Genomic DNA, 16,926 nt, shown 5'->3' with positions numbered 1-16,926 from the left:
CCTCCCCAGTGAGGAATTTTGCTTTCTTTAATTCAAGAGTCTCTTGGAGCAGAGTAAGGGGCTTTGAGCAGGCAGAGAGAACAGAGTATCAGTCGAGAGAGCCATTGTGTGGATCCAAGAGCAGAATTTTGTCCTAAGTTTTTAGCTCTCTCTTTGTCATGCAGTGTGTCTGTTTTAATTATGAACAGAAAGAAACAGCTCCTGGCCTGGTGCAGGAGCAGCCTGTGTTACAGGATAAGAACCAATGTGTAGATTAGCCTGTGCTCCCTGTTAACTCAGTAATAAAGACATTAATTAAGACAAGCCTGTTGTCAATTATGTGAAAGGGGGTGAACATAATGGCCCCATGCCAGTCAGGGATCTGCACTACAGTTCTCACTGGCAGGGACTTCTGAGAGCCCTATGCCTGCTGCTCATGGAAGCATGGAGCAGAAGGGCTGCCGCTCGTTTATCTGAGGGGACAGTTGGAAAGGCCAACTGCCATCCTTCAGAATCCTGAAGCGAGTCCCGGGTTAAGGAACTGCTGATTGGCTGCTGCGGAAGATAAGCATGACAGCACAGCCATGCAGATGGGGAAGCAATGGTGAAGAGACCAGTGTGGGGTCGGGGGAAGAGAGGACTGGGTCTATTTTGCTCGCTGTTTTAGAGCTGCACTCAGAGGAAATGAAGTGTCTTGAATATACAAAAAAACAAGAATAAAGTGAGCCAAATGGGGACAGCATGAAGAAGAAAAGATTAAGACATCAAAGGGAATTATTAAGAGTTGGGAAATCCTGATAGTTAAATGCTGTATATTTTATATAACACCTTCTATCCCAGGGTCTCAAAGTGGTTTATAAATATTAGTTCTCACAATGCCCATGAGAGTTCCCATTCTACAGCTGGGAAAACTGAGGCACAGAGAGGTGAAGTGATTTGCCCAAGGTCACACAGCTAGTCAGTGGCAAAAGTTAAACATAGACCCTAACTACTAGTTAGCACTGCCTGTTCTCCAGCATTCTCTCTACAAGAGAGAATTGCATTGTGGGACATTGCAGGATGGGTAGCGTAATCCAAATAAGGAAAAGTATGGCATAGAGAAGTCAAGTGAGTTGCTCAAGGTCAGGCAAAAAGCCAGTGATAGAGAAGGGAGTAGAAGCCAAGAGTCTTGCAAGTCTCTAGCATAATTTTTTGTGAAATGGCCTCAGTTTCTGTAGAACTGATATAAGATTCCCATAATCTATTGTTAAGATTATAAAATGAGGGTGGTTGTTTTGTTTTGTTTAAACAGATGGACTCACTGGTTTTATATATTGCAGTTGGAGCAATTTTAAAGATGCCTAATCTATCTTCAGGAATCACTTATAATGTGGAAGGCAAGTTGTGATATAGCTCTATCAGAGGGCTTTCAGATATGTTAACTTACTGGTAGTCAGTGCAGGAGAATAGTTACGGACTCAAATTCAGAGATGTAAAGTGGTAATATTGAAATTATCAGTACCATAGGCCCATGATGACTTACAAAGCACTGTCTTGTATCATGTGGCGAGGTACCATAACATTTTTATGCATATTGGGCCAAACCATTCTTTTGTTCAATCTCATTTGATCTCTTTCCCATGCTGATCACTACAGCATTTGAGCGCCTTACACAGATTATATAATACCAGTAGTCATCACTCACACTGGATGCCCAGATACTGACACAGGTGAGATGCTTTCTTCCACCTTCAGCTTGCTAGAAGACTATGCATATTCCTTTAAGATGAAGACTTGACAACAGCAATCCATGCATTTGTCACATCCAATCTAATTAATGTAACATTGCTCCTAGAGTTGAAGGTGGAAGTAATACAGAACATCCAGCTTGTGCAGAATGAAGCAGCCTGTCTTTTCAGCAGAAGAAGCCATTGAGATCACACGACAGATTTCTACATTCCCCTCTCCCTCCCAATTTGTTTTCAATGCCAATTTCTAGGTTTTAGCATTGTTCTACAAAGCCATCAATGGATCACAACCCAGCTTCATTACAAAATACCTAGCTACCCACAACACCCTGAGAAAACTGTATTCTGCTGGAAGAAGACAGATAATGCCCAGAACAATGGCTAGTGAGAGATTCCAAATAATACCTGCTTGGTTGGGTTGTGACTATTTCGTGGTTGTTCATTATAATAGGAAAGCTTTTGTAAAAAGATGCATCTGGACGTATCCTTTCAAAGCAGTCAGACTTTGGCTCAGTCTAGTAGCCTCTGGTATTTCATTCGAAATCAGTGCCCTTGGACTCTCACACACACTCACAGCCTAACCAAGCAGAGCTCCTAGATTGGCAAAGAGTAGAACCCAATATGAATATCCATTATGGGCAAAAATATGCAGATTTAATTTACCATGTTCATCATTCAGATACCCTTGTGGGGAGTGTTGTAGAAATGCCAGACAAAAAGAGCTCTGTAGAACTTTTTCTAATTCATACCTGAAAATCAGCAGGCACCCTGGAATTTGTCAGGGACTAGATAGAGCCTTAAAGATTGCTTTTAATAGTCACATGAGGTTACTTGCGTTATAGTGGACCACAAACTAAATACGAGTAAACAATGTAATATTGTTGTAAAAAAAGTGAATATCATTCTGGGATGTATTAGCAGGAGTCTTGTAAGCAAGATGGGAGAAGTAATTCTTCCACTCTACTCAGCACTGATATTCAACTGTGTGTCCAATTCTGGGCATCACGCTTTGGGAAAGATGTGAACATATTGAAGAAAGTCCAGAGGAGAGCAACAAAAATGATTAAAGGTCTAAGAAACATGATTTAAGAGGAAAAACTGAAAAAACTGGGTTTGTTTAGTCAGGAGAAGAGAGGAATGAGGGGAGACGTGATAACAATTTTCAAGTATGTGAGAGGTTGTTATAAAGAAGTGGGTGAGAAATTGTTCTCCTTAACCACTGAGGACAGGACAAGTAATGGGCTTAAATTGCACCAAAGATTAGACGTTAGGAATAACTTCCTGTCAGGGTAGTTAAGCACTCGAACACATTACCTTGGGAAGTTGTGGAATCTCCGTCATTAGAGGTTTTTAAGAACGGGTTGGACAAACAATTGTCAGGGCTGGTCTACGTTTACTTGGTCCTGTCTCAGCTCATCTGGACTAGATGACATATCAAGGTCCCTTCCAGTCCTACATTTCTATGATTCTATGGTCAGGTCCTGATAGATGAGTGTAATTTTTTCAATGTGTTTGCTAATTTTCCTTATACCTAGTACAAGTTAGTACATTACCTTTTTCCTTTCCAAAATTAATATTTAGCTTTAACAGACATTTCTACAAAGGATATTTCAATGATTAAACTATATTTTTGTCTCCCTCAGTGAAGGAGAATTCAAGTTTCTCTTGCTATACTGAACCATTAGATGATGCAAGCCCAAAGCCCAAGATCATTAAATTGTACCTTGGTTCACAAAATTTGGTAAGTTCCCAAGGTAAGCTTTATATTTGTAATTGTTCAATGCATATAGACAAAAAGTACAGCACTGTGGTTTACTATTTTATTATAATTCGAGGACTGTGAATTAATTCCTCTTAGGAGTTGAAGGTATTACCATATGTGTAAACCTGTCATGTATAATAAGGACTTCATTAAAAGTGAAATGATTCTCATTAGATTGATTGAATGATGACCTCAAGGTAACAAATTAGATTTGAGAGTTGACCTATGGCATTGAAGAGTGCAATGATCTGGTATCATTCAAAAAGGTAATTTTCCCTAGATTTGCAATGGATTACTGCTTTTTTACCTAACATCTCAGTGACCAAATAATCTGGATATTTCTTCATTGGCTTACTTTTACTAATGGATATATTTAACAATAGACTGGAATTATCCCAGTAGAGCTATTCCTTCCGATGAAGAATGGATATATGAAGAATATCCAGATTATTCGGTCACAAGCTTTGGTCACTGTGATGGGGTGGAACTCACCACTGCGGCGCCTCCTACTGGCTGTCTTGGGAATTAGTTCTGCACCCTCTTCTGGTGGTGTCTCTCCCACCGTCACCTCTGCTCTTGGACCCATGTCACTCCCAGGACCGCGGTGTCCTCTTCATGACACTGCCCTCCAGCTGCACCACACTCTGGGTTCTCCCCTTCCGGGGGACCTGCAATCTCCATCTAGCCACTTCCCTCAGTTGCAACTGCAGTCCATTGTCCCAGGGCCGCTTCCCATGCAGCTCCAGCACCCTCTTTTGCCCTTACCGCAAGGCCTCAGCCTCCAGACTCTAGCAGCCAGCCAGTAGCTCTCTCTAGCTCCCCTGTCTGCAGCCCTTCTTATATGGGCCTGCAGGGCCATGACTGGCTATTCCTCTCCGCCCCTTTCTAATTGGCTGCCTCCGGTGCAGCCTCCCTAGGGCTGCTTTTAACCCCTTTTCTGCCAGTGAGGGGCAGCCGCCCCGTCACAGTCACCAATGTGACACTAAAAATGGCACATTGGTATACTGCACATACACAGTACCTCTTTTTAAAATATATTTGGAGTCGTATGCACTTGTATTTCATAGGCAAATATGCATTTTCTACTATTGCAGCTGCAAAGGCTACTTGACTGCAGAACTGCATTCTGTTCTGTCTCATGCATCAATGGCAAGCTTTCCAGATTTCAAAATCTTACAGCCAGATCTTGATGTTTAAACTCAAGCCTGTACTTTATAGGTGTGTAATTGTGCACCTGCAGTCATTTGCAATTGTAGTTTTTGCACACTATCACTTGTATCACTTTGATCATTTGCCTGTACATTTGGATGACCCTGATTGTTCAGACTTGCTTGCACAAATTTGTTTTCCTTTTACAGTTAGTGCATAAAAATGATAGCTGTAGTGTGTAAAACTTACATATAGAAGTGATGGTGCATGTGAAGTTGCTTTCACACAGATAGATAGAGGCCACATTTTGAAAATTAACGTTGTAATAATATAGGGTTTTGTGTTTAATTACATTGTAATTACCTCTACTGACAGAATCCGAACTCCTCAACTGACCCTGTCCTGATAACTATTAATGAAGATTCTCCTTCAGCTCAAGTGGTAGGGGACTGTGCTTCTGGAACTAGAGGATCTTATTCCCATGCCCACAGTTGACTTGAAGTTCAGCATGGCTGTAATGTGCATTGTAGTGATAACTGTGAAGCCCTAGCTGGTCATGGATTTGTTACAATATGTTTATTTGCAGGGCAAATTGATATGTGCAATCAAATTCCACTAATTAATCCACCTAAAATGGCCTGTTGAATGTTTGATCATTTTGGTAACTGAAGCATGTTGGGGGAAGAAAGGTGTTCCCCTGCTAAAAGTTTGTGGGTTTTTTCCTCCTCAAAGAAAATCAGCTGTCATTTATATAATGTAAATCAGGAGGATACTTTGGAGAACAGAAAAAAGCTTCTTCTGCGATATACCTCATCAGGGCTTGCTCCCAGCATTCAGATCTTCAACAGTACCTATTCTGGGATCTTCTACTTCAGAATGAAACTGGTAACATTTTGTTCTTTTTCAATGCATGTTTGATAAACAGTAATTTGGCAAGCACTGGTCAGTGTAAAAAAGCAATTTTAGCCTGTTCCTCTCACTTAACCCTTTTTCCTTCCAACCAGGCTGTTGGATTACCTTTGCATTTCTGTCAGAATTAGATACAAATACAGAAGAACTGCACTTAAATAAGGTTAAGTCCAGTGTAACCCCTTCATTCCTGATACTTTTTTATAGTTCAGGAATGAAGCAGGGAGAAACGGTAGTAGCAGCTGAGCGGTCAGGTCAGGTGAGTGGTGGCTTGGGCTATTTCTGAGAGATGAGGTGTGGAATTTGGAGAAGTAAGAATGGAATGTGAGAGGTAGGTGGAGAGAGGCGGCACCATAGGGAGGCATGGGCAGAGGAACAGGAGGCAAAGCAGCATTCAGGAGAAGCTAGAAGAGCTAGCTGCAGGCCAGCAAGTCAAAAGACTAGCAAGCTGCAAACCAATTGAGAAGGAAATGCACTGGGTTGGGATCTGGACGGAATGCCAGAGCCTTATCTGCACAGAGAAAGGAAGTGCTGCAACCTTTCAAAGTTTCAAGCTATTCCGAATGCACCATTTTAATGGCAGGTAGGAATTAAAGCGCTAAACCCAGAAGAAACAGGTTCCGGATGCCACCCTTCTTCCCCACACTTTGTTCAGGCTTTGCAGGCATTTCAGAATAGTGGGTTACAACCCAGAATATGTATGACACAATCTTATTTCTTCCATTTTTGGGACATCAATTGATGAGAATGTCTGAAATTTCAGCAGTGTTGAATCAGATCTGAATGCTAGTCCTGCTGTGGCTACCTATTCAAGCCATCCCCAGAGCTTTAAATGAGGCCTTATCTATACACACAAGTTGTACCACTATACTGTAACCCCAGGGGGTGACTGCAGCGCGAGCTGACATACCTGAGCTAGTTTTAATCTTGCTAACTTGGGTACTGGAGCAGGGAAGCCATAGCAGAGCATGCTTCAGCATGGGCTTTACAAACCCACCTGGAACCCTGGGTAATTACTCGTGGGGCCAAGCTCACTCTGCCATGGCTTCACGGTGAGGAATGGAATCATGCTTATTCTTTTCAATGAGTTTTATCCATCATCCACATAGAGATATAAAGTGTGGATTGTAATGAATAAATACCGTAAAAGAGAGAATCTGACAGCAGCTTGTGTGATTGCAGTGCTTCCATTTCATCACAGATGATTTAACCCAAAGTTTTGACACCCTTTGAAAATAATGGGAAAAAGGGCAAAATAAAATGTGTGACTTAGAATCACAGAGAAATAAAATATTTCATTGATTATTTTTTTTTAATGAAAGGAAGAAAATCAGTCTACCTGGACTATTGATATCCCCAGAAGAAATATTACATATAATACAGGTAAAAACTATATTTTTAGTTACATACATATCACTATCATCATGTTCTCCCTCAACTTCAACTGAAGTTTTACTCTTCTTAATTTCATCCCATTACTACTAGGTTACCTGCTCTTTGCCTCATGGGGGGAGGGGGCGGGGCTAGCCCTGGGGCCAGAGACTGGGACAGCAGCACGCGGCACCGGCAGGAGGGGGACATGACACTGAGCTGGGGTTGGGAGGGGTGGGCGGAGCTTGAGCCCCAGTGGGCTCTCCCGCCTTATGGGCTCACCCCACAGCCTGTGCGCCCCAGGTGCCTGCTGAGCAGACTCCCCCATCCCTCCTGCCCTCCTCCCCAGGGCACTGGATCCCTTCTGTGGTCCCTCCCCTTCATGCCAACTATCCCTCCCTCCCCCCCCCTCCAGGGCATGGAATCCCTCCTGCGCCCCCCGGTCCTTCCTGTTCCCCTCCCCTCACCCTCCCCTCACCCTCCCATCACCCTCCCATCATTGCCTGCCCACCCGAAATCCAGGGCCCACCTAGTTTTTCTGTCCTAGCTACACCGCTGCTTTGTACCACCCTATATAAGTCCTTTTCATTCTTGGCCCTCCTCATATACTTGTAGATCATGTCCTCATATAGTAATCTCTGACCCATTCTGTAAATAGTTAGCCTTGTTAATCTTTCCTTACAAATCTAGTAATTTTTATTTTCTTCACCTTCATTTAATTTTTAATATCTTTTTGATACTGAGTTATGCAATTCTGAATGAATTTCAGTGACAGCTGAAGGTGCTCATCACTTAGCAAATCAGGCCAGAGTTATTTAGGTGCCTAATTTTAGGCACCTATTTTTGAATAACCTTTGCCAATGACTATCTTCTCCCTGGTTGAGATTTCATGACTTCGTAGACAAAATTACACTGGCATATTGCATTGGAAACTCCTGTTTGTTTTCCACTATCACCTCTGTTTCTTATAGAGTTACGGCTTTCCATGTTCATTCCCTGCCTTGTGTATCTGTTTTTCATATTGGTTTTCCTCCTCTGTATTGGTTTTCACTTTCCCAATCTGAAACTTTTTGTTATGTTCTGTCCTCCTTTCTAACATATCTAGGAATATTTCTCTGCTGTCACTGTTGTTCACAGTTCCTCCTAATATCCAATCTCCTAGAACTGGAAGGGACCTTGAAAGGTCATCGAGTCCAGCTCCCTGCCTTCACTAGCAGGACCAAGTACTGATTTTGCCCTAGATCCCTAGGTGGCCCCCTCAAGGATTGAACTCACAACCCTGGGTTTAGCAGACCAGTGCTCAAACCACTGAGCTATCCCTCCCCCCTAGATTAACAGATTAATATAATCTGTTAATTTCATTATTTGGTTTACTCCCACTTCCACTTATTTAAAGACGTTAAATAAACCCATGTCAGACTAGATAGACCCACAGCTATATTAGCAGTTTCCTAGTTGGTGGTCCTTCAGCAATTTTTCACTCTGTGCGGCAGTGTTTGTATCCAAGACAATGCAGATAAATATTTTGACTAGGAATCAGAGAGACACTGTATCTTTAGTTTTTTAAAAATCCAAATATACTTCATCTTATATATTCTCTGTATTATGTCACCTTGCTATGTGAAATGTTGAGAAATGAAGTCACATAACGAATAGTCTTTGGGCCAGATCCTGATGCACTTTACTCAATTTTATTCAGAACTTATTTAAGAAACCTTCCCATTGACTTCAGTGAGTGTTTTCGCTGAATAAGGCGTCAGAATTGTTTGGTTCTTTTTATAAACAGGAATGTCATGGGAAGTTATTCAGTTTGGGTGGATTCAAGTTATGGGAAAACCATTGTATGAAGGTAGACTGAAGTATGAACAAAGAACCTTCTGTGGGAATCACTTTTCTGTTGTGTTTTTAGAAGACTCTAAATGCTGTCCATTTGTATTCACTTTATGTTCAACCAGATATTGCTCCAATAGAGGAATGGTTTGTAAGATTCACCATGCATCATAGATTAAACATGTTTACTACTGAAGGAACACTACTAGATATTTTTAGAGGTAAGATACATTTAGAAAGAAAGAATCATGTAGAATTTTTTTTTAAAAAATACCCTGTTAAAATGCAGTTAAGGATGATATTAGTCTGAGTTAAGCTTACACTTAAATCTAAACATTTTAAGATATGGAAACATACTGCTAAGGCACACAAATAACCTTAACTCTGCCCTGTAGTGACACCATTAGGGGAAAATTGAAAACAATTCTTTAAAAATCAATTTCTTCTACACATGCTAAATTGCCTTAATGCCTTAATCATATTCATATAGTTATTGTACAACCTCAGTACAGGACAGAGTTCATCTAAAAAGTTCTGTCTGTGGAAAGATATAACAAGATGATCAGTGCACCTTTTTCAGTTAATTTTATTAGAAAACTATGTCCCTTCTGTAGAGCAAGCTAAAGAGCCTTCCTAATTTCTTTATCAAGTCTATTGTCTTGTAACATGGTTATTATTGGCAACACTGCCTAATTAAGGTTGCCCATACTTCCCATGAAAAATCTCCTGTTTTCAGTTGCTTAGAACTTTGTGAAATTTCAGTGGTTTGGGCTGAAGTTTTCTATGCCTGGTGTCTGCCTCAGGCTGATTGATTTTTTTTTTTTATTATTTCAGCCAATATAGTTCAGCTGTTTCCAAGAACGAGGCTAAGAGGAAAATATGTTTTTCTCCATTAAAAAATACTTTGAAATGATCTGAGAGCCCCCCTGCTTTGGAACAGAGACTTAAAATTTGGCATGGGAGTAGCCTTTGTGTCAGGCCAACCCCTTGTGCTTTTTCCTGACCCTGTGAAAATCTACTTGAATTTGGCCAAGTGTCACAGGGTGCCTCCGTCACTACCTGGTGAACCTCACTGCCTGGCCAGTTCAGATGGTTCATAATCTCAAACGTACACCATGCCGTTTATCTTTCACCAAGGTGTGAATTTATTTCCCTCTTTCTTCACAAGAATATGCAACACAGGCTAATAGCAAAGACCGGCTTCCCTGCAGCCCTCACTCCCCAGCCCTGGCTCACCCTCTGAGCTTCCTTCTGAGCTGAGCTCCTCTTGCACTGCCCTTGAGTTCCCCTTGCTTCCTGATCCTCCCCTTACATTCTCCCCAGTTACCTTGTTAGCTCAGTGATTGTCAGCCAGGTGCTCACAATCCTCAAAGTGTGTAATTGCCCTCAGCTAGGTCTGTAATGTCAATAATCAGGGTGCTGCTGATAGCATCCTGTCACACCAAGTTATAAACCTTTGAAAAATCGCAGTTTGCACATACTCAGTAGAGATTTCTGGACTTTTAACAGTTCGGATCTAGAGATTCCATCCTCCCTGAGCATGTGCCATCCCCTCACAGCTCCTAGTGCTGAACACACTATACATACACCATCCCGGCGGAGTAAATGAGTATGCCTCAGTTCAGAGGCTCAGAAGGACTCTCTGTTCCAGTCCTGGGTGGGGCTATGCAATGGAAGTGAGCTTACAGAGCTCGTCTCTCCTGTGCTCTCAGTAACACCTCCCCCCCACACCCAGGTAGTGTGGAGGAAGAAGCCATCTTATCTGAATGCGGAGGGGACAAAATCTAGAGCAGGGGGAGGGAAAGGAGTAGATTAGACAGGAAGTCTGGAGAGACTGGAGCTAAAGAGGGGCGAGAAACTGAGGAGGAGTCAGAAGGGGGGACTAGAACTGACGGAGAGAGAAGATGGGGAGACCAGATTTTGGGAGGGGAGGGTAGGACTGGTTGGGCAAGGAGCCTAGGAATGGTAGTTGGAGGAGGGAGACTGGGAGCCAGTGAGGGAAACAGGAGGGGAGGCTGGGAGCCATTTGGCTGGGGTAGGGGTATACTGAGGTTGGACAAGAAGCTGGGGGAAGGGGAGACTGGGAGTAGGAATCAGTGGGGGAGGAAGAGGGATTGAGGAAGGAGGATAGAGTTCTGACAAGGAGTTGGGATGTAGGGAGAGAAATGGGATTGGCTAGATGGAGACTGAGATGAGGAGCGACAGATTGGATGAAGAACCCCGGGATGGAGACTAGAACTGAGAGCCCATGTAGGGTTGGGGAGACAGATTGGATGAGGAGTCAGGAGGGGACAATTGGGCCTGGCTGGGCAAGAAAGCTGTGGGGTCAAGGAATTGTGGGGTGAGAAGAGGGGGAACTGGTATTGGCTGGGAAAGGAGACTGGAACCGGGTGTGGAAAAAATAGTATGTGAGCATTCAATTAAAGACTATGTCATAATGCATAGACACAAGGGGGCTAAAATAAGGTTGCACGGGCAACCTTAATTCTGGTATTTCTTAACTCTTGATTGTTTGACTTTGCAATCTCAATAATGTTCTTTTAAATTGTTTTGTGTGCATAATTTTATTTTGAATGCATATCCTGCTGCTTTCCACTAAGCTGCATGCAAGTACTTTTTGCCATTCAACTTCCTTTTTCATGTGATTAACATGTTTTGTATTTCAATGGCATCCTTCATCTTAGGCCCGGTCTACACCTAAAATACCAAAAAATTTTAACACCCTTGAGAGACATAGTTAAGCTGAACCTAAGCCCCAGTGTAGACACCACTAGGTCAATGAATGAATTCTTCCATCAACCTGGCTACCGCCTCTAGTGAGAGGGAAAATCCCTTCTGTAACACTGTAACAAGTGTCTATCCTACAACAGCACAGCTGCAGTGCCGGAGCTGTACCTCTGTAGTGTAGGCAAGCCCTTACATATGCGCTCGTCCACGTGCACATTCTTTCTCTATTGCACTCCAAATGTGAAGCCACTTTAGGTTCATTTCTTACTTAGTCTCTTATAACCAATTATATTTGTCTTCTGTTTATCCATGAAATATATAGGACAAGTGGCAAGGATGGTTAAATAAACATGCAGTGTATTCATGCTTTGTATATTTTAAACATCTAGACTTTTTTCTTCCGCAGAGCCTCTTCTTCAGTGGCATCTTGGCAAACCAATAGGCTCTACTGAAATTGATGTTCTAATACCCGATGTAATAAATATCACAGTGTCAAAATGCCCCTGTGCTAATGATGTGGCAGTAATTGCTCTTATATGCAACGATACAGTACATGGTAAGTTGTGTATCTGTGTATTTGAATATATTCACCATAAATCTGTAGACCAGTGCAAGGCAACGTAAGTTGGCTCAAACAGTTTGTACTATTCACATACTCTCCCTGGTTCTGAAATAAATAGAACCTCTCGCATTACCTTATGTAAACATCTGTACCCTCCCTTCCAAAATTAGACAGGTCAGTGACATTGTCTGGCCCAGTGTGCAATCACAGCCAAAAGGTGAAAAAAGAAACCTCCCAAAAATACTATATTTCCATTATGCAAATCAATGATACCTCCTCACTTTGACTGTTGAATTTAGGGTGCATCCCTTCATTTCAAAAAGGCAAAGCAGAAAGAGAAGAGGTCTGGAAAAAAGCAACTGAAATTATCTGAGACATTCAGAGAGATTTAAAGGCCAGCACTGTTTAGAGGAGAAAGAAGGAAATAGGATTGTCACCTGACCTAATGAATGGTACAGAAAAGTCTTAATTGGCCACTTTTGTTTTGCTCATTCCCAGAAGAGGGCACTCTGACATGCTTTTTTACGCAATACATAAATTACTTGTGGGTCTCAGTGCCTCAGATTCCCGGCTGTAAAAATGATCTGAGGCACTGAGGAGTGATGTAACTTGACCACAATCACTTAGCAAGTTGATGGTAGAGTTGGAAATAAAACCAAAGTTGTCCCCCAGTCCAGTACCCCGTCTAATGTATCATGCTTCCAGATATATTCTGATCATCATTTGGGTTCAGGAAAATAATTCCCAATAGGGTAGTGTTGCACACTTAGTTGAATTATGAAGGTTTTAAACCTTCTCCTGAAGAAGCCAGCAATGAACCCCTGCTGGAGGATGGACCATTGGTTGATTTTTAGTATGACCTTCTATTATTAGATGTCTTTTGGTCCTGATAAACTTGGTCACATTTAGACAATCACTCTGAGGGTATGTCTACACTATTTGTCGCATCTAGTCTAGATGCGATAAATCGACCGTCGAGCGCTCTCCCGCTGACTCCTGTACTCCAGCGCCACGAGAGGTGCAGGCAGAGTCGACGGGGGAGCAGCAGCAGTCAACTCACCATGGTAAAGACACCACGGTAAGTCGATCTAAGTACGTCGACTTCAGCTACGTTATTCATGTAGCTGAAGTTGCGTAACTTAGATCGATTCCCCGTTCCCCCTCCCCCCCCAGTGTAGACCAAGGCTTATACTCTGTTGTACAATATGGTGAAATTGGCTTTAATATCTCAGACAGACTAGGACTGAAATGCAAATAAAAGTGAGCACTGCCATCTAATGGTAGATGTAGGAAATGCTGAAAAGTACAACCAGCACAAACTTGCTTAACAGTAATCTTGTAAAACAAAAACCAAAGTAAAGATAGAGATATTCAGTAACTTACTATTGTTTAGCTATATCTGTTGGAAAAAGCAGCAGAGTTTATGGGTAATCTGGTCTGTCACACCATCATGGGAAGAGCTACCAAACCAAATGTTAATCCATTTTAGAGACGGACAAAATGGTTTTATTTATTTACTACTTATATAGCACCATTGGTATCAAAGGTGCTTTATAGACCTGTAAAATGATAAATTCACAGACCCAAAGATTTTAGAATCCAAATGAACAAAATAGAGGTAGGACAGGAGGGAAGGGAAGCAACAGAAAAGCAAAATGATTGAGCAATTTTAAAAATTGTCTTCGCTCACTTCTTGTGATGAGTGTTCTGAGTCTGATGAATCATCCCTGTGCCTGCATGTTCTGAACCTCACAAGTCATCTGAGATAATTATCTGTGAGTCCTAAGGGTCCAGCCAATCAACAAGCCAGGGTCTAACTAGGTGACAGCAAGGCAGGTATAGAGGCTGCTAATGAAAGTAGCCACCCCAGTCTGTTCAACATCACTACCTTGTTGGGGATACTCCCAGCAGCCTGGTAGTTCTGACAGACTGCTCCTGCTCCAGTGACAGCCAGATGCCTGCCTGCCTGCCTGTCCTGACACTTCTTAGCAATTCCATGGTGCATGTTTTTTTAAATACATATTGGCCTGAATCCTGAAGTTACTACTCGCTTTTTACTCAAATCAAACTCCTTTTGGCATACATGGGAGTTTTGACTGAGTAGAGACTTCAAGATTCAGTCCATTGTGGTCAAACTATAATATAGAGTAGATGAAAGGATTATGAAGAGAGGTCTGAGAGCAGGGATGAGTGAAAGCCTTGCTGAAATAAATGCATTTTGAATAGGAATTTGGAGGAAGGTGAATTTGCAAGGCATACTAGATCAGGGAATCTGTTTCAGGCATAGGAAGAAGCATGGAAACAGGTAGTCTCACAAGTGGTAGGAGATGAGAGGTGGTTTTGCACTTGCTTGTCTGCATATAGACTCATAGACTTCTAGACTTTAAGGTCAGAAGGGACCATTATGATCATCTAGTCTGACCTCCTGCACAACGCAGGACACAGAATCTCACCCACCCACTCCTGTAACAAATCCCTAACCTATGTCTGAGTTATTGAAGTTCTCAAATCGTGGTTTAAAGACCTCAAGGTGCAGAGAATCCTCCAGCAAGTATCCTCCATATATTCCAGTGTTGGTTGTCAAGATGAATTTTTTTGCTCAGCAGTGTCTGTTGGGACCGCACTTGCACCCTATGTGTCTTCATGCCTCCAACTGAGGGCATAAAGAGTTGTTCCACCCCTCTGTTCCTTCTCACCATCTGTGGCTACAAGTCAGTCAGAACTTGCAGTGTCCGAGCTTTTTTTGAGTTGTGTGGCCTTTTTCTGTATATGTGAATAGTCGTAGGTAGTCTGATAGCACATACTTAGTGATTAGTATAGTTTTTGTCTTTTTATAGCATTTCCTTTCATCTCTTTGTGAGGAAACTAGTTTTATTTTGCTTGGGGGAGGTACTTTCAGCACTGAGTTCAGTCACTTTGTTTGATCATAAACCCCAGGCTTTAAGAATTGCCCTTTGTATAAGGCCATAGTGCCTTTAAACTATGGGCATCCTAGATGCTATTGTGTCTAAGGGAAGGGCACATCACGGGAGAGATGTGCCAGCTGTAAGTCATGTTCAAAGACAACCAAAAAGCCAGGGAAGCTCAGCTAAAACTTTTTCTGATGGAGAGAATGATGCATTCTTCCTCTGATCATGGATCCTGGGTTTCCAGGAACAGAAACATCTGAGCACTCTCATCTGAATGTGCTCCTGCTGCCTCTTCCACTTGTGTCTCTGATGTTCCTGTGCTGAAGGATTTGTTCTCTTCCTCTAGTAAAACATTGGATGGCAGTGGGAAGAAGGAGCTTTTAGGGAAAAAAGACAGATCTCCTTCTCTGGGTCCTTCTACTTCTAAGGCCCATTAATCTTCTTGAGCATCAGAGGCCAAGGATAGCTCATGAGACAAAAAAAGGTTCGACCAGTGCTCATTCAGGCACCAGTCACTTTATCTCAGGACCTTCATCTTTGGTGCTGAAGAGATCACCTGATAATGACGCCTCAGTGCCAAGGCATCTGGTACTGATGTCCCCAGTACTGACTCTTCCGGTATCCTCTACCCCAGTACTGGCAATGGCAGCTTGCTTATCATAGGCACTGTCATATTTAGTACCAAAGATTTACTTAGCATCCAAAGACCTATCAGTCTCCTCAGTAGCGGACTCCCCCCTGTTACCAGTGGTAAAGTCACCATTGCCAGTACTGGCCACTGTCCCAACTATGGTACCGAGTGCATTCTCTGTGAACTAAAACACATTCTGTGGTGGTTCCACACAAGCCTACTGGTACTGCCTCTCCTCTTAAAGAGGAGTATTCTTTTTCCTCTTCTAGTCTGACGACAATAGAGAGCCTTCATCAGCTAAATTGCTAAGGTCAAGGTACTCAGGAACATTTACCCGTGGGAGAGATTCTAGGGTTGATTCCTATTATCATAGGCATAGGTATGGACACCACTCCCTGGAGCTCTCTTCCTTGGCTACCAGTCCCTTATGCTTACCAGTACCTTTGGCCATATTGAATTCTGTGGGAAATAACTTGAACAAAAAGACCTGAACCAGCAGCCCAATCCAGGGCTAGACCCAATTGTGCACCTCAAAAGGGGTATCCATCATCAGCCCATCCTATGCCTTCATTACCTGATCTCACTGTCTGAGCTTTGGATGAGGATTCCTAGATTGGAGACCATCCGGCCCCTATACATTTGTCCTCATTAAGTCTGGATGAGGCATTAATGCCTGAGTTATCAAGTGCCACCCCAGATGATGACAAAACATTCCAGGACCTTTTGAGGAGAATTGACAATACGTTGGAAATTGCTGTTGAGGTGGCTCAAGAAAAATCACACAAAGTCCTGGACATTCTCCAAAGGACAACTCCTGGATGTCTAACTTTACCAGTAAATGATAGACTTTTAATACCTTGGTGAGGTCTTTGCAGATGCCTGATTCTCTGGTTCCAACATCGAAGACAGCAGACTTCTGCTATCACATTCTCTCAATTGGGATTTGAGAAATTTTATATTCATTTCTGGGAGTTGCAGCAGTCAATCAGAGGACACATCAGTGTCAAAGATCTACTCTGAAAACCACAGCCCAAAAAATTGGACTTGTTTGGAAAGAAAAATTACTCAACATCTACCTTCTAAATGAGAGAGACTGGTAGTCTTTGCAATGTGGCTCAGCCCTCTGACTAGCTTACATTTGGTCTCAGCCCTTTTGGGTAAACAAGGGTTTTCACTCAGTATTCCCAGGACCTCACACTAGGTCAACAGCCCAGGTCCAGGCCCAGTAGACCTTCTGGCACCTTGTGTTTGGGGTTTTCATAGGCTGGCTGACCTTTTAAGGCATACTGGGCTCAGCTTTGCCTGTGACCAGAAAGCTGTGTCCCAGCTGAGTGGGATGGAGACTTAATCCCATCTGCAGGGGATCAAGA

At 42.6% G+C, this 16,926-nt stretch overlaps 1 protein-coding gene across 1 annotated transcript in view; it reads left to right on the top strand.

The window, feature by feature from the left end:
* Nucleotides 1-1,270: 1,270 nt before the first annotated feature.
* Nucleotides 1,271-16,926, top strand: part of CATSPERB (cation channel sperm associated auxiliary subunit beta) — a 97,515-nt gene continuing 81,859 nt past the window's right edge. Inside the window, exons 1-6 of the mRNA XM_029911455.1 lie at nt 1,271-1,355; nt 3,350-3,447; nt 5,350-5,502; nt 6,849-6,909; nt 8,853-8,948; nt 11,861-12,010. Coding sequence (XP_029767315.1) covers nt 1,271-1,355; nt 3,350-3,447; nt 5,350-5,502; nt 6,849-6,909; nt 8,853-8,948; nt 11,861-12,010 — 643 coding nt within the window. The remainder of the gene's footprint in view (nt 1,356-3,349; nt 3,448-5,349; nt 5,503-6,848; nt 6,910-8,852; nt 8,949-11,860; nt 12,011-16,926) is intronic.

This window comes from Terrapene carolina, unplaced genomic scaffold, assembly GCF_002925995.2.
Source record: "Terrapene carolina triunguis isolate 2854851 unplaced genomic scaffold, T_m_triunguis-2.0 Scaffold96, whole genome shotgun sequence".
NCBI lineage: Eukaryota > Metazoa > Chordata > Testudines > Emydidae > Terrapene > Terrapene triunguis.
This window is presented reverse-complemented; position numbering and strand designations above follow the sequence as displayed.